This window comes from Cucurbita pepo, chromosome 12, assembly GCF_057944985.1.
Source record: "Cucurbita pepo subsp. pepo isolate OVF chromosome 12, ASM5794498v1, whole genome shotgun sequence".
NCBI lineage: Eukaryota > Viridiplantae > Streptophyta > Magnoliopsida > Cucurbitales > Cucurbitaceae > Cucurbita > Cucurbita pepo.
In genome coordinates, this window is record NC_141809.1 from 12,412,789 (window position 1) to 12,435,283 (window position 22,495).

Here is a 22,495-nt window from a genome sequence, read left to right on the forward strand (position 1 = left end):
TTAGACAAAACAAACAACTCCCTTTATTTCCATTTTCTTTGCAAAACTAATACACGTGTTGTAATTAGCACAACAGCAATGCCACGTGACTAAAAGATTATATATAATTATTAGCTTGGAGCTGCCGGTGACCGGTGACCGGCGTCGGAATTCAGTTCTCGTCGGCCGTGGGTTGAAGCCTAAGCTCCTTGTAAAACCTGCTGATATATTCATCGGCGGCTTTATCAACCGATGAATCAGCGTTGGCGTCATGTAGAGGGAACGGAGAGTCCGTTATCCTTAGCTGGCGGACGCGCCCTAAGACAAGGGAGGGAGACGACGCGCCGCTGTGGAAGTTAAAAATCTCGACAGCAGCCTTAACGGCATTAACGGCAGCAGCGTCATCGTCAAGTGTTGGAGGAGCGTGAGCACACGCGAAGAAGGAGGAGGTGTGGTTTTGGTTACGACGGCGTTTGTGGAAGGCAGGGAAGTGGAGAGAAGGGAAAGCGGGACTATCGCTGCAGTTGAATTCGTAATCATCGGGACCAACGGCGATAGGGAGTTGATCAGCGGAGGAGGAAGGAGTGGCGCCGCCGTGATAGTGGTGGTGGAACATGAGATTTGTAATGGCTTTTCCGGCGATTTTGCCGCGCTTCATCATGAGATTGAGGTCGAGAATGAGCTTGCTCTTGGAGATGCCTTTACGGAGGAGGAAATAAGCGACGCGTACCAATTTCCAGAGCCTTTTGGATATCACCGGAAGATTGTTTTCCATTTTCTAGAGAGAGAGAGAGCGAAGAAGAGAGAGAAGGAGAGATTGAAAATGAGGTGTTTTTTCAACGCACGGTGATGGGAAAGGGTGAGGAGGGTATTTATAGTGGAAATTTGGGAGGCGCGGAGGGCGTATGGGTTAAGGAAACTCGGCGATGAGTGTACGGTGTACTAATCAAATTCTATTATTTATTTAATTATTGCAATTTCAGCCAATCATTTTCTCTTATTAAATATAATATTAATTTATTCTCCAACAATTGAATGATACTGTCCGTCCACTTTGAGCATAAGCTCTCATGACTTTGCTTTGGGCTTCCCGAATGGAGTTAGTATTCCTTACTTATAAACCCATGATCATTCCCTAAATTAGCCGATGTGGGATTTCCATCATCCAACAATTGCTACTCTGTCTGCCGCTTCAACGTGACAAGTTTGTTGCTAGGAGTTCCTGACGTATAATCTCTGAAGTTTACTGGCTGACCTGGCTCTTCATTCGACGATTTACTGCTCCCTCTTACATGCTTTGATGACACAAGCTCAATGCTAGTAGATATTGTCTCTTCGTCTCTCTCTAAGGCTTTTATAATGTGTCTGTTAAGTTAAGAAGAGGTTTCCACGCTCTTATAAAAAATATTTTGTTTCTCTTTCCGACCGATGTTTGCTATGAAGAGGTTTCCACGCTCTTATAAAAAATATTTTATTTTATTTTTCAACCGATATGAGATTTCACTGTGACAAAGCGAAATAGAAAATGGGGTTGAGCTGATTGATGATTGCATTTTTCAACCGATATGAGATTTCACGTGTGAAGCTACACGTGGTTAGCTACATACTGTAAACATAGAATAGATCATATCTGTACATAATTTAATTTACTGATTTACTTGTTTGTTACACATCTTTATAAATACATGAGGTCGTGACCCATATAGGTCAGAGTGTTATCAACATAACACATACAAGTATAGTCAAAGTAAAATGAGATGAGAACGATGGTATGAGGTCACAGGATGACTACCATAGTTAAAGTTTGCTCGCTCCCACTAAACATAAATAAGAGAAATTAAAGAGAAATTTTTTTTCTGTTAGCTGAATGAGGCTGGAACATATTGATATTAAATAATAATAATAATAATAAAACATTATTTTTAAATGTTTTATTTTAATAATAAAGTGTGCTAATTACTATTTAATTAAATTAGTGAAATTTGTGAGTAATTTGACACGTATTACAGTTTCAAACAACACGTGCTATTTAAGCCTGGCTGGACGGAGTGATTAAAAAAACATAGAGCACGTGATCAAAATGTTGATACCGCCGCTCCTTTTAGCAATATCTGGGGAAAAAAAGAGCTGGTTCAGCTTTTAGAAAAGTTATGGGCCGCGATGGAAAGTAAAAGGCCCAATAAGATGGTCCACAATCGAGCCCAAAAGTAATGTTGATGGGCTTTCAAAATGGGCCTTCAACATGAATCACAACGTCAGGACATACCAAATAACACCACATTTAATTTTGTTTTTCTAAAATTATATATATATAAAATATACAATTTAAATATATAAAAAAGTGTTTTCTTTTTGTTTATTTAATTAATTTTTTTTTTAATGGTTGTCAATAATTGTGTTGGAAAATGGGATGTGGAATCTGTGTGTGGCTCAACACTGCAAACTCGTGAACCCTAAACCAACACTTTTTATTTACCTTTTCTTCTTTTAATTTTTAAATTTACTGAATACATTATTTAAAATAGTAAATTAACCACGGGTTTATAAAATATATACAGTTAAATTATAACGTTAATTTCTCTATTTATTTTATTTATAAATCATCGTGTCATATTCATAATCAACATAGGTTATGACCTCACTAAGAATTTTCTTAAAGATCTTGGCCATTGAACGATCATCATATAACCTACATCGCACTGTAGGAGATGAGTCATAGTGCAGACAGTTCCATCTATTTATCGATGTTATTCATCGTCAAACGTAATTACTATAAATTTATTGAACTAAGAAGACATTTCATCGAGTATATCTAATTAATATACATCGGATTTTAACACTGCATTAATTGATCACCCAACTCCAAAAAGCAAACTTCAATGTGAAAACATGACTTAAAGGAGACCCCTTGTGATACTTCAACTGAAAGAAAAGTGAAATTTTTGTTGATAACTAAGTTCAAATGAATGTTAACCATCAAAAAAAATATATATATATATATTCTTTTTTTTTTTCGTAAACAGTTAAGTTATGTTCAAATTGATCGTAAAAATAACGAAGGATGACATAACTGTATTAAAAGATTATTAGGAATCATTTTATTACTCAAGAGAATAACGAGAACGGTGAAGATGTGAGTTTATTAACTGAAACTCGAAAACAGAGAATATTATATAATAAATCGAAAACTCGAGAGCTTTCGGCGTGTGAAAATTGCATCCGTTTGAACTTATTTGGAGGGAACAAAAAGGGAAGCACAAGTAGGCATAAATCTCTGGAAGATTTGTGCATGTTCATGATTCTTCACGTTAACTTGAGTAATTGACAAGTGAGTCTGCTTCCATCCACAGAAACTCCTTGGCTTCATACTCATCACCAATATCTATTATAAATAACTTCTACAACCATTAGAGTCCTCATTCATTTCAATCAAAGCCCTTGAACCCATTCAAGTTCTTTAAGTTCTTCAAGTTCTTCAAGGCTTTTGTCAAAATGGCACCTCATGGAGAAGCTATTCCAAGGAGCAACAACTTCTCCAAGGCACCAAGGCTTTCATCCAATGCCCTCCAAAGAACAATCTCAGACATATCCATGGAGTTAGGGAAGGAGTTGGCTATAACATCGGATACCAAACAAGATGCACTTCCACCGATATCTGAGATCGAGGATGCGCGGTGTGAGTGTTGTGGAATGAGTGAGGAGTACACTCAAGAGTACATCGATCGGATGCGAGACAAGTTCCTTGGGAAGTTGATATGCGGGCTATGCTCTGAGGCTGTGGAAGGAGAGGTGGAGAAGCATGGAGGGAGCAAAGAGGCGGCGTTGAACGCTCACATGAGCGCCTGCGCAAGGTTCAACAAATTGGGGAGGGCTTATCCGGTGTTGTTTCAGGCTGAGGCAATGAGAGAGATGTTGAAGAAGAGTAGGATGGATGGGAGAGGTGGTCTTAGAGCTAAGTCTTTGAGTCCTAGAGACAAAGCTGCAGCAGCCCAAAAGAAAGGTGGGATTGCTAGGAGTTCAAGTTGCATTCCAGCCATCATAAGAACAGAGGATCTCAACAATCTCAAACTACAAAACTAAGTCATTTTGCTTGAGATCTCCTAATTTTAGCCACTTTAGCTGCTCTTTTCAGTGTTCTTCAACACCTAGTTTCATAGCCTGGTTTGAAAGGTCATTTTTTCTAGGTGGGCTTCTTAAACAAGTCGGTAAACTTCTAGTTGAGTGTCAATGATGAAGGGTATCTATTCTGGGAAACTATTGATATTAAGCTCTAGGCCATCTTCATTTCTAACCTATAAACAGCATGTATCTATATGAAGCTTGTTCTAATAAAATATGGTCTTTTACTGAAGGGGCAGCCCAATTCATTGTCTTTCTCTCTTACAGAGATCCAAAGTTTACATAAACAAAATAGCTAATAAAAGAGATCTTACATTAAATAAGTCTTCAACTTCATTTGGGGAATCTTAGCATCAGACAAAGGACCAGTTCACAAACATAAAGCAGATGCAGTGTGCATTTTCCTCTTCATTTAGTACCTTCCAAGCCACGGCTCGTTCATACGAAACAGGTCGGCCCATGCTCGATAGGCATATGCCTCCTTGAAGACAAGCAAATCCCTAAGAAAACAAGAGCAACGTATTATTAATGACTTCGAGAATGATATGCGACAATTTGCCATTGTAAAAAGATTGGTAAATTGGGTGGACCTGTTGCATTATCTGTGGAAATTCTGAGCAGAGAGTCTTTTTTCCATGGTCATCGAATATCTTTTCTAAAGTTATGTCTTGAAGTGCGACTAAGGTTGTCTCGAGCATGTCGAGGCCTGCCTGATTGGCGAAAGTGAACACTGGCAATGCCTGCATAGACTACAAAGGTTATAAATGAAGTAATGCACATAAATATGTGAACTGAAATGGATTACTATAACAAGCTGTTCGAAGTTTGATAACTTCTTTAAGATCAACGGAACTCTAAAGTCGCCCTAGTTGGAAACTAACAGTTCATCATTTCTCGAGATTTTAACGTCATTCTCATCGAATATGATGCCATTTGCTCGATGTAAAATTTATTTTCGCAAGATGCTTTGTTACAAGGAACACACCTTTAGAGAGCAGCACATGATTGCATCTGAATGATGCCACAATGTTTTCAGGACAAGCTCCCCTCCTTCGATTCCAGATTTTAATAGCTCCACCCCCAAGTAGCACCTGTAATAAGCAAGATTTAAGCACCCAAACTTCGTAATTCACAGGTTGAATAAGAGCCATGAAGATGAGGATCTCTTTAACCAGTGGAATTGGAGAAACATGTAAGAAGATAAACTATACCTATAACTGTTGCAGATCCAACGAGCAAGCGTCTGTGCTTCAGGAGTGCCAAGTGGAGATCGTAGTCCGCCGTGTGAACTTAAATGAGAAGGTGAGAGAGCTAATGCAACCCTCTGGACCGATGATATAATACTACGAACATATTGTCGAGCCATCGATGCCACATGTTCTTGCATATGGCTCTCAAATGCAAATTCAAACGCAATCGTCATTACAGACCTTGAACACCCAGAATTTACAGAGTCATTTGGTGCTCTATTTCCAGCAGGACCAATTTCAAGAGCAGAAGCAAGATCGAGTGTGCGATTCGGGCTGGATGCTTCCTGAAACATTTGCTCAATAATATCAAAATAATAGGAGAGAGAGCTCAAATTCTACATTGCACAATGCCCCACCCTTCCTTTGAGATTCACTAATGAATCACACTTCACTAGCCCCAAAGAACCCATCCAAGAGAAGGAATAATCCAAAACCATGATTTAATTACACCTACCTTTCCAGAATCAAGTGGTATGATCCGAAACCCTGAGGGTAAAAGAGGCGCATCGTCGGCAAACGAGGCATCAATTGGAGCAAAGATTAACTCAGCACAAGTGCCTATAGCGTTTTCATCCATTCCACTGCAGAGCTATCAGAACAGAAAACAACCATAAGGACCGAGAACTAGTCTTTTGATAGTCGCCATGAACTTGAAATGAAAGTACGAGTAGGATATAAAGATGTTAGATCGAAACTCATTCTTGTAGAACAATAGACCTAACCAGAGCTTATTAGCTAGTAAATGAGACTAGTCGCCTGCTTAAGTATTACTTACTTGCAGAAGAAACATTTCTCTAGGCATCATTGCCTCTTCAGGAGTATGGCCAATGCCTTCCAGTTTAATCACTTCGAGAAACTGAGGTCAACAAAACAAATTTGGTCTTATGAACTGCAAGAAATTGGCCAATGGCCGTAAGAGTAATAATTCATTGCAATACGTTCGCGATGCAACTCACCTCTTCGTGCTCAATGGTATGAGCCAGAGGAAGTATTACTTGATTCCCAAAACTTCCAACTCTGGACCCTGGTAAGCTCCAAGGACCAACCTTAACAGCAGCAGCTGAATAAGCATCGATATTGTTGTCTGCCCATTCGGACCGGTGCTCCCGCAGAAACCTCAGTAGAATTGCAGGAGGCACATTCTGCAGTGATCAAATTGAAGGTGAAACAAAAAATTCCAATCATTTTATCAGCAAAGAAATATTGAAAACGATTTTACCTGCAATAGCATCGACGCTCTAGCACATAAAACTGCATTACTGATGGCAGAAAATCCGTTTGCAAATGAAATGTTCAATCCCATTAGCTTGTCAGGAGATGAATTTACGAGAATAGTTACATCATCCATGCCATCATTTCCCATCACGGACCATCCTTCATCGTTGAACCCGTTAAGTGCTTCGTTAAACCCCCTATAAGATATTCCCAGCATTAAAACAATCAACCAAGCTACATAATTAAAGCAGATATTGAGAATCGATCGTTGTATGCTAACCGGGTGAGCCTTTGACCAAGTGAACGTAGGGCTGCAGGGCGTCTACTCCAGCCTGTTCCATTTGACTGTGAAACTTCATGAGCTATCTGCCTCAACTGGCGTAGAGCCTAAATAGAAATGAGAAAAACAATGTATGAATATATTTTGCAATTACAATAATCTTACAACTAAACAACTCGTCATCCAATCCTACAGAAACGTCCATAATTTATCTTACCGCCATCGTCATCTTTTGAGCAAGAACAGTGCTTGATTCATACAATGGACGCAATACTTCTGGAACACTCCATGGCTAATTAATGAATCAAGTATCTCAAATTAGTATTGGCCATGTAGATTAAAAGAGATGAGCTGACTGAGAAGATAAGGAAAGTATAATTGAATATACTACCTCCAGATCCATATGATCAACGATATGAATGATCGAACCACCTCCTTCACATGGTCTTATCAGATATCCACTCGGCAACATCTCGGCTCTGACAAAATGCTGCACTGGAGGCATGGTTGGACCATTCTGAGTGTTCTTGAGTGATCTCTCACAGATCTATATACATCAAACCACCAGCGATTTCAGACAACCAGCCCACATGAATAAATGTAGTTGAAACTTCAAAGCAAGGTGTAACATAACATACCACAAGGCTACCATCTTCCAAAACAGAAGTGTAGCGCAACAACCAGAAGTCCCGAGCAGGCGCCAATGTTGTAGGCGCATAGAGCTACAAAACCAGGGAGACGAAGTGTCAAAGTGACTTAGATGCATGAGAGCCAAGAACAGGAATGAAAGTCATTTAGAAAGAAGTAGTAACCTGCATATAAAGCAGCTCAATGGTTCCACCATTGGCTGTTGGCAGCACATTTAGGACATCCACAGCTCGGCAATCGCGAAACCACGATGGCTGATCCTTGAGGATTTCAGCAACCTGAAAGTTATATTAGTCATTTTTGCAGTCTCACAAGCCTAAACTTGAATGTGGACTCAAATTTAATAGTCATGGCACTTACTCTAGTAGGTTCTAGACCCACCAGGCCGCAGGCACGTGCAGCCACACCAGGGCAACCATGAGAAATAGCAACGATTCCAATGGAATCCGGACCAGGCTATACAAGGAAGAAGCAAGAAAACTGCTTACAAAGATGATCTTTATCCCATTCTAATGTAGAAAGTAAAAGAAAGCCAAGCAATACCTCAAACACGTAAAAGACAATCGAAAGTCGAAGAATTAAATACAATAATATTTACTGATTATATATTAGCATAATGAAATCAATGTCAGACAAGCATAATTTAACGTTTAATGGAAAGAAGGCGCAAAGGAACACCTTCATTCCAGGCATTTGGACCCACTCCACGGCAGTTCCAGTGGCCTTTGAAAGAAACTCTGTTAAAGTCTCTTCTGCAATGGACAAAAGTCTGAAAAAAAATACGGAAACAAATTACTCATCTGCAAACGCGGACAGCAATGTGGTCACAGATTAGAAAAGGACCCAACAACTAAATGCCCACTAACCCTGCAGGGCTAGCATCCCTTGGCGGATGCTGAGATGCCAAATTGTGTTGACCGCTTGTTACCACCGGTTCACAACTTGTATCTTTAGCTCCAAGCGTCGTCTGCAGAAATTCCATCACAAATCAAATTGTTACTCATCAATAGATAAACAGACACAGAGAGAAATTCAAGAACAATAGTATAAAGAATCGTTTAGTTTCTCCATTCGATCGAAAATGGTGTTTCATTCTTGAAAAATTAACAATTTTCAGGGAACCCCATGAATTGAAAATGGAGAAAAAAGTGTGCTGTTCAAACTTACAGTTTGAGTATGCTGGCGGAAATAGCCATTTTCATACACCAGCTGCGAAACCTGCTTCTGCAGCCTATCATTCTCCTCCATTAAAAGCTTATTCATGGCCGTAAGCTTCCTGTTCACAGCTTGTAGCCGAGAAGCCTCTTTCCTCTGTTTTTCACGACATCTGAAGAACAAATGTACTATTGTAAGAATGGCAATTAATACTCTAACTAACAGGCTTTCATCTTGTTCTAAATCTACTTCTGCCATTATCAAATGGGTTATTATTGTATGAACTCTTTAAAGTAAAGTAAAAATGGTTAAATGAATACCTTCTATTTTGAAACCAGACTTTGATTTGCTTAGGCTCGATATTAGAGAGAATGGGACACTCCCTGATAAGCTGCTGACGACGAATGGAACTGGGTTTTGGACATTCATGATAGAGCCGCTCAAGGGCTTCAACCTGCTCCGGTGTGTACCGAACATATTTGCCATTGTCGATACCATGTTTGTTACCATCCTTGCAGGACATAGCCATTTTAAATTTCTACCTCGAAATTCTCAGGAACCCACTTTGCTAAATTGGGCAAAAGTTTGAGCAGTTCTTGCACAGCCCAAAAGGAGAAACAAACACACGCAAATTTATCAATCTACAACCCTCCAGCAAAATCCCAGTAACAGTAATCAATAAACGAAAGCGATATCCGGGGCCGGAAGGCACTAATCCTTGTAGAGTCAAAGTGAGACAAGCGCCAAACACAAGGATAAGTTAAAATTTCGAGATCAGAACTTCAAACCAAGGTTGAGCTTCAGAAAAATAACAACGATCTGAATTTCCAGAGCATAGAAACCACTAAAAAAAACCTAAATAAACAGGGGAATACAAACTGATTCAGACGCAAATAGTCCATTAGCTAATTCTTCAATTCCCACCGAAGATTCAGCATAATCATCGCTCAAAAATCAACCAAAGTCACTAAGAATCTAGCCACGAAATACTCAAAACGATCCCTCGGAAATCGCCATGAATCGCCGATCATCGGGGTGCTGGTTGATGAGAACCACACCCAATCTCCAAACCATCTTGTGGGGATTCAGAACCAACAAACTAACCCAAAATGAACACCATAGAGCCGTATTGATGAGAGAAAAAGAAAAAGCAAGCGGATTGCTACAGAAGTCGATTTGAGGTCTGAGTGGAACCTGATTTCTACAGCATACGGCTCAGCTTTCAATGGTTCAATGAAAGAACGAGAGAGAGAGAGAGAGGTTCCTCGAGGATTACTGTGAATATTTTTTAGTTAGTTTTCATGCGGATTTTGTTTCACCTCTGAGCTTCCATTGGTTCGTCACTTTCGGCTCTGCTCCAAACCAGTTTGGTCTTTCCCTCCACTGTGCAGGCGGAAATGGAGCATGTTTTTATAATTATTATTTAAAAAATAATAATATTTCGATGCTATGTAATTACCAAAATGCCCTTCCTTCTGTTTCTAACCTAACCATTCCAACTCGTTCTTTTTACTATTTAAATTGTCCATATTGTCCCTCCATCTTTGTAATTTTTCTTAACAAAATATATTTTTAATTCTTTTCTTATAAAAAAAAATACTTTAAATTTTATATCTAACACTCCCTTAAACATATATATTATATAATTTTTAAATTTAATTTCAAATTTAATTTTTAAGTTTACGTCTATTCCATCCCTAAACTTTTGAGTTTATATCTATTCAGTCCCTAAATTTCGTTTATACTATAAAAAAAAAAAGGTCATAGATCTATTAGACGCATAATCGGAAATTTTAAATTATAAAAATAAAAATTTCCAAAATATTAGATGTAAAATAAATAATAATTAGTGGAATTAGTAGGGGTAATTTGGTCAATAAAAGAATATGAACCGGAACAATGGTCAAGAGCAACACGACCAGTAAAGGGTTGAAAGTGGGTGGCAAAGACGTAATTAGTGGAAAGAATAGGGGTATTAAAAAGGGGAGGCACGAAGAAGGATGCTTGAAAAATACAAAAGGCGAAACGAGGGGAGGGGGGGCGCAGAGGACACCATGATGAGGTCTCTTGCATGCGTCTCGGTTTTTAAATTCTTTTATTATTATTATTATTATTATTATTATTAAATTCAAATAAAATGAATTTTTTATTTTTGGATAATTGTAATTAAATTCCATTTTCCAACTTTTTTAATTTAAAATTTTGGGGGGTATTTTTGGAAGGAGGAATTTTATGTAATGTCATGGGCTGGTCATCATACTGCCAATGCCGTATCCACATAACATAGCCCGCATACATGACATGAATTGACATGACATGCGACATAATAATGGATGATGGAAAATTGCCATTTTTGTCCTTTGTCTTTTTTCTTTTTTCCAATTTTCTCCTTTACTTTCTTTTATTTTTTTATATTATAATTTTCTCCCACTTGCAGCTTGCTCAAACTATTAGCGCCTTTTTTTTTCCTAACAAACAAACTTAATTAGCGCCTTAATTTTAATTAATGTTTATAACTTAATTTAATTATGTAGTTTTGCCTTTTTCAGAGCGAAGATTCTCCCATAGCCAAACGAAAGGAGACGTTCACGTTCAGTTTGGAGGGCAGGGATATCCCGACGCAAAAACGTTTCCAACATCAATTGTTGAGGTGGTATAATGATAATTTGACTAATTCGAACTATGTATCCCACGCCGTGACAGTTGGATTGGGTTTGGTTGAATATTTTGAAATCGAAAATTTGGTTTGTTTTACGAGTTAAACATTGTTCCACGATTCAACCCTGTTAAGGATTATTGGGAGTGAGCCCCACATTGGTTAATTTAGTGGAAGATCATGGGATTATAAGTGAGGAATACTATCTCCATTGGTCTGAGGCTTTTTGGGAAGCCGAAAGCAAAGCCATGAGAGCTTATGCTCACCGTGGACAATATCATACAATTGTGGAGATTCATAATTCATAACATGGTATCAGAGTCATGCCCTAAACTTAGTCATGTCAATGGAATCCTCAAATATGGAACAAATAATTGTTAGCCTCGAAGGTGTAGTCAAAAGTGACTAAAGTGTCGAACAAATGGTGTATTTTGTTCGAGGGCTCTAGAGAAAGGAGTCAAGTCTCGATCAAGGAGATTAATCGAGAACTACATAAGCCTCAGAAAGGCTTATAGTATACTTTGTTCGAGAGTATAATTGTTGAAGATTATTGAGAGTGAGCTCCAGACTGTAGATTCGTGATTCCTAACAAACTCTAGTTTTAAAACTATTAAATATTTTATGAGATTTTAATTGAAGTATATCAAATAATTAATATTTTTTAAAATAAAATCGGACGACAAAAAAAAAAAAAAAAAAACTATTAATTTATTTATTTTTAGAAATAATTAATTTAACTGGAACACCTTACAAAAATTACGTCTTTTAATGTACAGAATTTAGGGAGGTGGAGTTTGGGCTTTGGGTGTTGGGTCCAGGAGTGACAAATAAAAAAATAAAAAATAAAAAAATGATCAGGTGGGGGAAAGAGCATGGAGAACTATGGAGGTGCAATAATTGGAGATGTCCGATCAGGCTGACAGGTACGGTGAGGAACAGGAAGGGGTTTTTGACGGCCCATATTTAATGAGGGTCCAGAATGGTATGGGCATGGATATGGATGGTCATGTAAATATAAGCACGTGGGCCCACGGGGAGGATGCATGTACAAGCCACGTGAGAGAGGTGGGACCCATCCAGGGTGTGGTAGTGGACACTGGACAGCCAAGGCATGACCTGACAGGATATCCCTGGGCTCCACGTTTGCCGAGATTACTTTGAGAATATGTGTTTGTGGGCCCTTTTCGCTTTGCTGACCTGGCTGATGACGAGGCATCAATTTTCTTGGTGGTGGTGCGGTGGTTGTTTCCGTTGAAGTTGACGGAGGCCGTTACGAAATTATAAAATATTGTTTTATTACAATGTACATTAATTATATTCTTCATTTGAAATTAGTGGTTTTATTTATTTATGCCAATTGAAATTAGCAGATAATTTCAATTGAATATAGGATAAATTCTACCACAAATTATTATTATTATTATTATTATTTTGTCAAAGTTGACAAAAATAAAAGGTTTAAATTAAATGAAAATGACCAAAATTGTGATATAAATGTGTTACTTTTTTTTTCTTTTAATAAAAAAGAAAATTAAAATTTTATAATTATGAGCGCTGACCTACTGCCATATTTTAAATACTACTTTAAATTATAGTATAGTCCCTGCTTCATTTATTATTATTTTTTTTTTTTTCAATTTAAAAAAGAAATATTTAAAGCTCGTTTTATGAATCGAAATTAATTATGTTGATATATTTGGGAAGGCTTATGCCGGTGATCTCGTATGCCCTACGTCACCTTTATTATTATTATTATTATTAAAAATATAATAATAATTTTTTTTTTATAACTAAGAGAAAAAATAATATTTCTGAGCCACAAAAATAATCCACGTCAGAAAGTGAGTAAATATTATTATTTTTATTTATTTGTTTGGGAAGAACACTGCTGATGGCTGAATGGGTATTGATGTAAATAGCCCAAGTTCATGGGCCAAGCCCAATAGACCACCACATAGGCCCAATGAGGCCCAATGACAGACTGAGGCGGGTTTCGGGCAAACGATAACTGCCCGTCCTCATTTTATTTTGGTTACCGTTGTTCCGGTCGAAAAATCACGTTTGAATCGTTCTCGTTTTATTTCTCTCTTCCTCATTAATCGCAGATGAAGAGAGCGACCTGTTCTCCATGAATGCTGCATCGACTCCGCATCTAGGGTTTGCTCCTTTTCTCTTCTGCCCGCTCGGTAGCTTTAAATTTTTGTTCTAGGGTATTGGATTTAGTCATTGATCCATAAATTTATCTCCGGTCTTTCAGTAATGGTTCTTAGACTTCTTTTGTTGATGTGTTGTTGATTTCTTAGAATTTGATTCACGTGATCGATCTATTTCCAATGGTGTCACTCTGAATCTCAGAGTCAAGATCTATAAAATGTTTAGACCTGATTATCATCAGGAATTTACTTACTGAGTGTGTTGTTCTCATCATTGACGACGGTAGATTAGCAATTTTCTCAATCTGCTTTGAATTTTTGTTGTGTTTTTGTTATTGTTTTCCAGAGTTGTTCCCCTTTGCAATCTGCTAGACTGAAGGAGGCAGTGTAATAAGAATTGTATCTGCGCTGAGGGATAGTTAGAGGAAGGTTCGATATTCAAATTGATCCTGGTTGTTTTGTTAGCTGAAGAGTAAGACATATCATTATTAGAGAAATGCCTGTTCAGAAGATAGAAAGTGGTCACCAGGACACTGTCCATGATGTTACGATGGATTATTATGGCAAGCGCCTTGCAACAGCTTCATCTGACCAGACCATTAAGATAATTGGAGTCAGTAACTCAGCTTCTCAACATCTAGCCACACTTACTGGTCACCAAGGACCAGTTTGGCAGGCTGCTTGGGCGCACCCGAAATTCGGGTCGTTGCTAGCTTCGTGTTCTTATGATGGACGAGTGATTATATGGAAGGAGGGCAATCAGAACGAGTGGAGTCAAGCCCATGTTTTTGTCGATCATAAGTCCTCAGTTAATTCTATCGCTTGGGCTCCTCATGAATTGGGTCTATGTTTGGCATGTGGTTCCTCTGATGGGAATATTTCAGTTTTCACTGCAAGGCAGGATGGTGGTTGGGATACATCAAGCATTGACCAAGCTCATCCACTTGGTGTCACGTCGGTCTCATGGGCCCCTTCATCTGCACCAGGTGCTCTTGTTGGTTCTGGCTTGGTTGATCCTGTTCATAAGCTCTGCTCCGGTGGTTGTGATAATACTGTGAAGGTTTGGAAACCGTATAATGGAATCTGGAAGATGGACTGTTTCCCTGCACTTCAGATGCATACTGATTGGGTTAGGGATGTTGCATGGGCGCCAAACCTCGGGCTACCCAAATCTACTATTGCAAGTGCTTCTCAGGATGGACAGGTTATCATATGGACGGTAGCCAGGGAAGGGGATCAATGGGAAGGGAAGATATTGAATGATTTCAAAACTCCTGTCTGGAGGGTCTCATGGTCTATGACTGGGAACATCTTGGCTGTGGCGGATGGGAACAACAATGTGACTTTGTGGAAGGAGGATGTTGATGGGGACTGGCAACAGGTGACGACTGTTGAGCCATAGATCCAGTTCTTAAATTTGTTGCAGTGCATATGGGTTCACTTTGATCATTTTAACTCTGGCATTTAGTTGGCTTGAAAGTAACTCTGGTAAGTACCCACCCCTTTCCCTCTCCTTTGCCCTTACTGGTAAGTACTCTAGTAAGAATTAATGTTTTATGTTTATTTTTTTGACAATCAAGCATAATAGGTAAGTCAACCGCGCAGTTGTTTTGTGAGAATAGTTCATACTGTTGGGGATTGTTGGAGAGGAGTTTCATATTGGCTAATTAAGGGGTTGATCGTAGGTATATAATTAAGGAATACATCTCCATTGTTAAACTCTTTTGGGGGAACGAAAAGCAAACTCATAAGAACTTACTCAAAGGTGGACAATATCATATCATCGTGGAGGTTCGTGATTCCTAACAAACCAACTAAGTCTTTAATAATAGCTATGAAGGATGAAAGTATAGTAATGAAATTTCTTAAATTTCAAAAATCAAATGGCTATCGAGCAGGATCTTAGGCTAATGCTTATATCAACCTTCTTTGCTCATAGGTCGATTCAACTTGAGCCATCAGGCTAGTAGCTGCCACTTGAACGGTATAAATCATCAGAGCTTTTAACAGGAAGGAGTGCTTCTTCTTCGAGGCCCTTATTCAGAGAATTTGCTAGAGTGCCTTGCATGTGTAAGTAATCTTCAAACTCTCCATCTCATCTATATCTTTTGAACTATATCATTTGAGTTGTTCTGCGGGATCGGTTGTTTGAGACCTTTGGTTTGATGAAAAAAATGGAGATCACTTATAGATTCGTTGAGAATGATTTTGATTTAGTTCGCCTATTAGAAGTAGAACACACTCTGTTGGGATCCTCACGAACATAAAAGTATTGCAATTGATTTGATCATGATCAGGTGACATTGCTTCTTTGACCCAAACCCAAGACTTAAGAGGTTACTTAGTTCATGCAAATGTTGCTTCTTTGACCCAAACCCAAGACTTAAGAGGTTACTTAGTTCATGCAAATGAAATCTATTGCATGCACCGAGCAAAACCAATGTGCTGTCTTCACCTAGTTGTACGTTCTTGACTCTCAGAACCGCCTCAATCCTAGAGTTGACTTGGTTTAAATTAACAGGTCATGAATGACATCTTTTTAGGCAAGTTGTTGAACAGAGGGGCTGGGTTATTGAGTAGTGGGTTGCAGAAAACATAACCAATTTTAAAAATTCAATGAATATATAAATTTTTATACAAATTAGCCTATTTAATTAATTATTAAACGTTAAAAGAAGTGCTAGATAGTAATAGGGAAGTAATATTTAAATATAAATAAAGTCAAGTCAAAAGTGTACAAATTTTAAATAAATAAAGTATTTCAAACCCGAGTTAGACGTCTGTGAGTATTCAAGCCAGCTTAGCCGTTCGATAAATTTCAAAATTTTATTATCATTATTTCTTATAATAATATATATAAATTAATGAATTAATTAAAAGAAAAATATTTTAGGCGATAATGAAATTGTGAAGAACAAGGAAGCATCCGGAGGAGGAGGAGGAGGAGGAGGAGTCATTATTAAGGCGAATACGTCCGTGCAATGCACGTGAGTGAGTACACGTGCGAGAGTGTCACTGTTTGCACACGTTAAGACAAAGCACGTGCGAGGAAACACGAAGGAAAAGACGGTCATTACGGGCAACAGATCCCAGCCACGTGGAAATTGACCAGCGTTAGGGACCAACCAAAAACCTCGAGAACCCTCTCACATGCTCCCTGACACCACCCCCACCTTTGTCACGTGCTCCCTGGACCCCACCTATTCTTTTAATTTAATTCCAAAGAAAAATAATAATAAATAAAGCTTAAAATTAAAAAAAAAAAAAAAAAAAAAAAGATTATATTCAAATATCTATCTTTATTTTTATTTATTTATTTATTTTCTCCTAGAAAAAAACCAATTTTTAAATATATATATCTAAATAGGTGTATATATATATATATATATAATTTTTCTAGAAATTTAAATATTTTTAGGTGAAAATCATAATACAAAAATTGAAAGAAAACAAAAATAAATTTAAAATGAAATAATTTACACAATAAAAAAAAAAGTAAGTACAGTACCATTTTTTAATTTTTTTTAACAGCGTAATGATTAATCCAAATAATTTAATATATATTTTAACCCAGCGGAAATAAATAAACAACCTTATCCATTTTGGGGATCGGTGTCCATATCCTCAATTTTCACCCAATATTTTCACAGCCATTAATTGCATTTTTTGTTTCCCTAAAAAAAAAAATTTTAATATTACATAATTATAATAATTTTGTAATCGAATATTTATAATTATTATTAGGATATATTTTATTAAATAAATTGGATATAAAATAGAGGAGAAATTAGAATTGAAGTAAAGAGATTAAAAGAAAATAGAGGTTTTAATGTTTGATGAAGTTGAGCTGTAAGCGTCGTGCTTAAACGTGGGGAGAAGAATATAATAATAAAGGGTTTGAAAAAAATTATTATATTTAAAATAAATTTATGTTTAATGCAATAATTAATTTTTTTTAATTAAAAAAAATTGAAAAAGCACACGTCCCAATGGCCAAATATTATTAGCTAAGGCAGAATCCGGCTGTAAATTTGACGTTATTGGACGAATCACAGCGACAAACCCTGAAAGGTTGATTCTTTAGGGATTGAAATTTTAACCCCTTGTTTTCTCTTAATTGGAGCTTTATTTTTAAAATTACTTTATTGCCCCTAGAAGCGATTGACGTGATAAGAACAACTATTCTTCGTAATGATATGGTATTGTCTGTCACAATTCTTCACCGCGACAGCTCTGACTCTCGTTTTTTTGTAACGATGTGGAAACCTATCTTTAGTAGACGAGTTTTAAAATCGTGAGATTGACGGTCATACATAACGGGTCAAAGCAGACAATCCATGGAGCTCATTGCTAGTTCAATATAGCTCTACCATGAATCTCGGTTACGATTATACCTACGAGACTTACAACCTTTTTTTTCGACACATGAGTCACTATTGTTAGACGAACATGACTCTCCACAATGGTATGATAATGTCCACTTTGAACATAAGCTGTCGCTTCCCCAAAAGGCCTCCTAAGTATTCCTCACTTATAAACTCACGATCATTCCCTAAATTAACCGAGACTTTCATCATCCAACAACTATGACTACGTCTTTCGATTGGAGTTAGGGTAGAGAGGTAAATTTGAAGTAAAAGGGAGGGTATTATGGTCAGAGTGAAAAATAAAATGGTATATTTTGGAAGGGGAAAATAAAGAAGAGAGTTTAATTGGAAATAACTTTAAAGAACTTGCAAGTCACTTCCTTATTATTATATTCATCTTCTTCTGCATGCAGAGAGATGCTCATTCTTTTTTTTTTTTCTTTTTTTTTTTTTAAAAAAATATGGTATTCCCGTTTTGCCCTTGCCTTTGGTCCTCAAAATCCCCTCCTTCCATCTTCCCCACTCTTCATCGAACACATTTCCTTTTCTCTCTCTCTTTCGTTACTGATTCTTCTGCAATTTCACTTGCTCTGTTTCTATCTCGAACAGCGAGATTTTTGTTTGCGTTTGTGTTTTGGTTTTCGTGTTGAGTTTTGCTCTGGATATGGAAGTGAACAAGTTTATGGTCGGTGGATATTTCGATGCCGGAGTGGGACAATTTTCACCGGAGAAGACGAAGGCTACGGAGCATTTCGCCATTGATGACCTATTTGACTTTTCTAATGAAGATGCGATAATGATGGACGGTTTCTTCGATAATGTGGCGGGAACTTCGACGGAATCCTCTACTGTTACTGCAGTCGATAGCTGTAATTCATCTGTCTCCGGCGGCGATCATCAGCATTTCCATGGAAATATCGGCTCTCGGAGTTTTGATGAATCTCAATTCTCTGGAGACCTTTGTGTTCCGGTAATATTTCGCATTTGAATTTCCATTGTTCTTCAGAACTTCAATTCTCCGTATGAATTGGAACAGTTTCGGCAAATTTGATCGAACTCCTACATTTGAAATTCATTGCGAGAATTTTAATTAGTTGAAGTTAGATTAGTCAGATTCTGATTCAATTTTTCGATTCAATGTTTACAGTGCGATGATTTAGCGGAACTCGAATGGCTCTCGAACTTCGTCGAAGATTCATTCTCGACGGAAGGGAAAGATCTTCAAGCGCTTAATTACCTCACAAATAGCCATTCAATTTCGAAGCCTCAAACTCCAGAAACTTCATCTTCCTCGGAATTACCGCCTTCCGATTCCTCGAAGAACACGCCGCGTTTCCCCGCCGAAACGCCGCTCCCTTCCAAAGCTCGAAGCAAGCGATCGCGAACCGCTCCTTGCGATTGGACCACACGCCTCCTCCACCTCCTCTCTCCTACGGATCGTAAACCTCCGAAATCATCGTCGTCGAAGAAGAAAGACGCTCCAAACGGAGATTCCTCCAGCCGTAAATGCCTGCATTGTCAATCCGAGAAGACTCCTCAATGGCGGACCGGACCTATGGGCCCTAAAACACTCTGCAACGCTTGTGGCGTCCGGTACAAGTCCGGCCGTTTAGTGCCGGAGTATCGTCCGGCGGCGAGTCCAACATTCATATCGGCTAAACACTCAAATTCTCACCGGAAAGTTCTGGAGTTGAGAAGGCAGAAAGAGCTTCAAATGGCGCAACAGCAACAGCAACAGTTCATAAATCAGAGTTCAATTTTTGGGGTAACGAACGGTTGTGATGAGTACTTGATTTCTCATCACATGGGCCCCGTGATAGGCATATAATCTAGTGGATGCTAGTGTAGCAATCTTACCATGGACTTCACCATTTCCTAATCACGTTTTTTCCCCTTCATTTTTTCAGTCCATAAATGAAAAACAGAGGAGTTGGCAATTTTTATTTTATTTCATTTTCATTTTTAAATATAAAACAGAAAATGAGGAAAATATAAATCAAATAAAAGAAAGAGGTTTTTTTTTACCCAAATTATTTTATTTCATTTTAATAAATTCAAAACATAGTCTCATTTATTTGGCTAAATTGAACATCTTTAATATTAAAATAAAAATATATGCCTAAATTTTAATAAATTAACTTTAAAAAATTAAATATTTAATTATTTTATCTTAAATTTAGAAAATTATACATATTTTGAACGATATTTTATCAAGGTCATAATTACAACAAAATATAATGGGTCAATTTTTTAATTTAAAAAAAAAATCTTCGAGAGCTATCGTAAAAAATATTAGAAATTTAAATTATAAAAATAAATTAAAATATTATAAATTTGAATTATTTTTATTAACTCACTTCCAAAAAATCATCGTAGTGTCTGTGAGACGGGTTTTAAAAAGTTGAGGAAAAAGTCTAAATAGAACAATAATTGCTACGGGTGGGACGGGTGATTTCGCTAAAATTCATAATTTTTTTTTTGTTTGAAAAAAATAAGTGACTTATTTAATGAAATTGGGAATTATTATTATTTGGTGGAATTTCAAATCCTTTCCCTAGTTTACTCCAACATGCACATGGGGGCTTAAGACACATTCCAAGGCACCATCACTGGCAATTGGCATGGCTTCCACACTCCCATTTCCTACCCCTTTTTATTACATCGTATCCTCTACGTACCACCCACATGGACCCCAACTCCCTTTTCCAACTTCACCCAATTCAATGGACCGAACCTGCTTTTCGAGACCACTCGGGTTCTTTCTCCTTTAGCCACTCAGGTTCTGCAAGATTCAATTTACGTCTCTCAAGTAAAACCCTTGAATGCTCGTGAATCTTAGATCGACATGCCACCGACAAGCATGAGTGTTTGAACAGCTCCTAGACCCAACTTAAACTCGTTCGAGCCTACCAGATCTCTCGAAGTCCAGTTGAAATCGAGCTTCATGGTCATTCCTCCATGCTATGGTCACTTTTGCCATGACCATATAGATATCATATTATTAGGACAGAGACAAATTTTTTTAAATTTTTTAAAAAATTAAAACAAATAATAATTGAGTCAGAAAATAAATTGACGAATGAATTATGCAACTCTCCATACTTTAAAGGCGATATTAAGGAATTAACCATAAACGCGACCAACCATGCACCTAAAGTCCATTATGGTATATTATAAAAGAAGTGGGGTCAAATTTTAAATAATCATTTTCCTCGGTTATGACTATAAATATATACTTTTAAGATGATAATTAACGTTTTTCAGCTGATTTATGCTCGGTTTAGCTTCCAAAAACTGGACAAAAAAAAAAAAAATAGTCGTGCAAGTTGAGGATATTATAGTTAATGTTATTTTGTTCGAGGAATATGGGTATAGTTGCTATTTCTCCGTCTCTCCCACGAAGGGCATTTTTGTCATTTCACGTGAAATATAATATTTAACGAATTTTCATATTGTTATCCAGTTTAAATTTAAAAGCGAATAATATCATAATATTATGCAATTAAACCGATTTCTCGAGAAGTAATTTACGTGTTTGGAATGACGTTTAATTTTTTATTTTTTTAAAAATAATTTATAAAATATTAAAAAGCTGCTATTTTCCACCTCCATTTTGGAATAATAATTGCAAGCTTCAACTACTTTTGTTTTAATCCCCTTTTTCACATGTGATGCACCTAACCCCTCCATTTTGATTTAACAACACCAATCAATCTATGAGCTTTTGACAAACAATATGTGTTGGAAGCCCCAATTCCCACCAAATTTATACCTTTTTATTTTCGTAATTTATTAATCTCGACAAAATATTAAATACTACATTTTCCTTAAAATCAACTGTACGGTCTGTGACATTTGAGTCAAAGAAAGGTACATACATAAACCGAGTCGACGTCCAAACGAGAGTGATTCTATACCAACAAAGTACATCTCTCTTCAGTGACTCAGTTATAAGAACTTTATAATTAAACGTGCTTAGCTTTGGATAGAAGCACGTGAGCGATGAGAAAAAAAGACTAAACGGCCCCACGTGTTTGTTTGTACGAATAGTCTTCACTGTTAGAAGTAATTTGAGACGAGTAGATACGATTCCCTTATGGATTTCAGTGCCTAACACGAATCGTAGACATATATGTTTTATTAAATAAAATTGATCATAAAAAAAAAAAAAAAAAAAAGAAAGAGACAAACTAATAGGTTATGAAAAATTTAAAAATATATTAAGAAATTAATATTAACAATCAATCAATCAACATCGTGACTTGATACGTAGACTAATACATCCATGATGTGTGGAAACAAATCTCATTTGGTTTTAATAAATTATTAACGGTTAAATTAGAGGAAAAACCCATATTATTAAATATTATCTGTTTTAGTCCGTTATGTATCACCATCAACCTCACGGTTAAGGCAGAGATTTCTACACTGTTATAAGGAATGCTTTGTTGTCTTCTCCAATCGATATGGGATCTCACAATCCACCTCTTTTGGAGGCCCTGTGTCACAATCGAGGTTTCCAGGCAGCGGATTTGACGATTGTGTGGCACTCACTCTCAGCCACTAAGTGGGTCAAGCCTACTTCGAGTTACGTTGTTTGCGGTCAGGCAACGTGAATACAAACCTCGGGTCTCGAATTCAAGAGAAGATTTTAGAAAGCGGGGAAGAGAGGT

At 37.3% G+C, this 22,495-nt stretch overlaps 5 protein-coding genes across 7 annotated transcripts; 3 read left to right on the forward strand and 2 right to left on the reverse strand.

Annotated features, from left to right (window-relative positions):
- On the reverse strand, positions 1 to 814 carry LOC111807092 (uncharacterized). Its single transcript, XM_023692669.2, has one exon. It carries the CDS (start codon positions 752 to 754, stop codon positions 152 to 154), a length of 603 nt encoding a protein of 200 aa, XP_023548437.1. The 5' UTR covers positions 755 to 814; the 3' UTR covers positions 1 to 151.
- Positions 815 to 3,104: 2,290 nt separating this feature from the next.
- Positions 3,105 to 4,233, forward strand: LOC111807174 (uncharacterized). The gene has a single exon (XM_087129079.1). The coding sequence runs from the start codon at positions 3,472 to 3,474 to the stop codon at positions 4,057 to 4,059; it is 588 nt and encodes a 195-aa protein (XP_086985205.1). The 5' UTR covers positions 3,105 to 3,471; the 3' UTR covers positions 4,060 to 4,233.
- Positions 4,234 to 4,299: 66 nt separating this feature from the next.
- On the reverse strand, positions 4,300 to 10,032 carry LOC111807175 (homeobox-leucine zipper protein ATHB-15). The gene is made up of 18 exons (XM_087129078.1): positions 8,967 to 10,032; positions 8,659 to 8,818; positions 8,358 to 8,458; positions 8,170 to 8,260; positions 7,852 to 7,947; positions 7,656 to 7,769; positions 7,482 to 7,565; positions 7,235 to 7,390; positions 7,061 to 7,135; positions 6,844 to 6,950; positions 6,568 to 6,760; positions 6,305 to 6,490; positions 6,124 to 6,204; positions 5,803 to 5,937; positions 5,310 to 5,632; positions 5,084 to 5,189; positions 4,689 to 4,838; positions 4,300 to 4,598 (listed from the first exon to the last, which is right to left on the reverse strand). The coding sequence occupies exons 1-18, from the start codon at positions 9,173 to 9,175 to the stop codon at positions 4,452 to 4,454; spliced, it is 2,514 nt and encodes an 837-aa protein (XP_086985204.1). The 5' UTR covers positions 9,176 to 10,032; the 3' UTR covers positions 4,300 to 4,451.
- A 3,314-nt stretch (positions 10,033 to 13,346) lies between these two features.
- Positions 13,347 to 15,784, forward strand: LOC111807458 (protein transport protein SEC13 homolog A). 3 transcript variants are annotated; one of them, XM_087128919.1, is made up of 3 exons: positions 13,347 to 13,459; positions 13,802 to 15,246; positions 15,395 to 15,784. In XM_087128919.1, the coding sequence occupies exon 2, from the start codon at positions 13,952 to 13,954 to the stop codon at positions 14,855 to 14,857; it is 906 nt and encodes a 301-aa protein (XP_086985045.1). In that variant the 5' UTR covers positions 13,347 to 13,459; positions 13,802 to 13,951; the 3' UTR covers positions 14,858 to 15,246; positions 15,395 to 15,784. The 3 variants fall into 3 exon arrangements, with proteins under 3 accessions (XP_086985045.1, XP_086985044.1, XP_086985046.1); XM_087128918.1 differs by having other exon boundaries at positions 13,802 to 14,943; positions 15,395 to 15,780; XM_087128920.1 differs by having other exon boundaries at positions 13,354 to 13,459; positions 13,828 to 14,943; positions 15,395 to 15,780.
- Positions 15,785 to 18,289: 2,505 nt separating this feature from the next.
- Positions 18,290 to 19,765, forward strand: LOC111807336 (GATA transcription factor 12). The gene is made up of 2 exons (XM_023693014.2): positions 18,290 to 18,792; positions 18,970 to 19,765. Exons 1-2 carry the CDS (start codon positions 18,487 to 18,489, stop codon positions 19,648 to 19,650), a joined length of 987 nt encoding a protein of 328 aa, XP_023548782.1. The 5' UTR covers positions 18,290 to 18,486; the 3' UTR covers positions 19,651 to 19,765.
- The last annotated feature ends 2,730 nt before the right edge of the window (positions 19,766 to 22,495 follow it).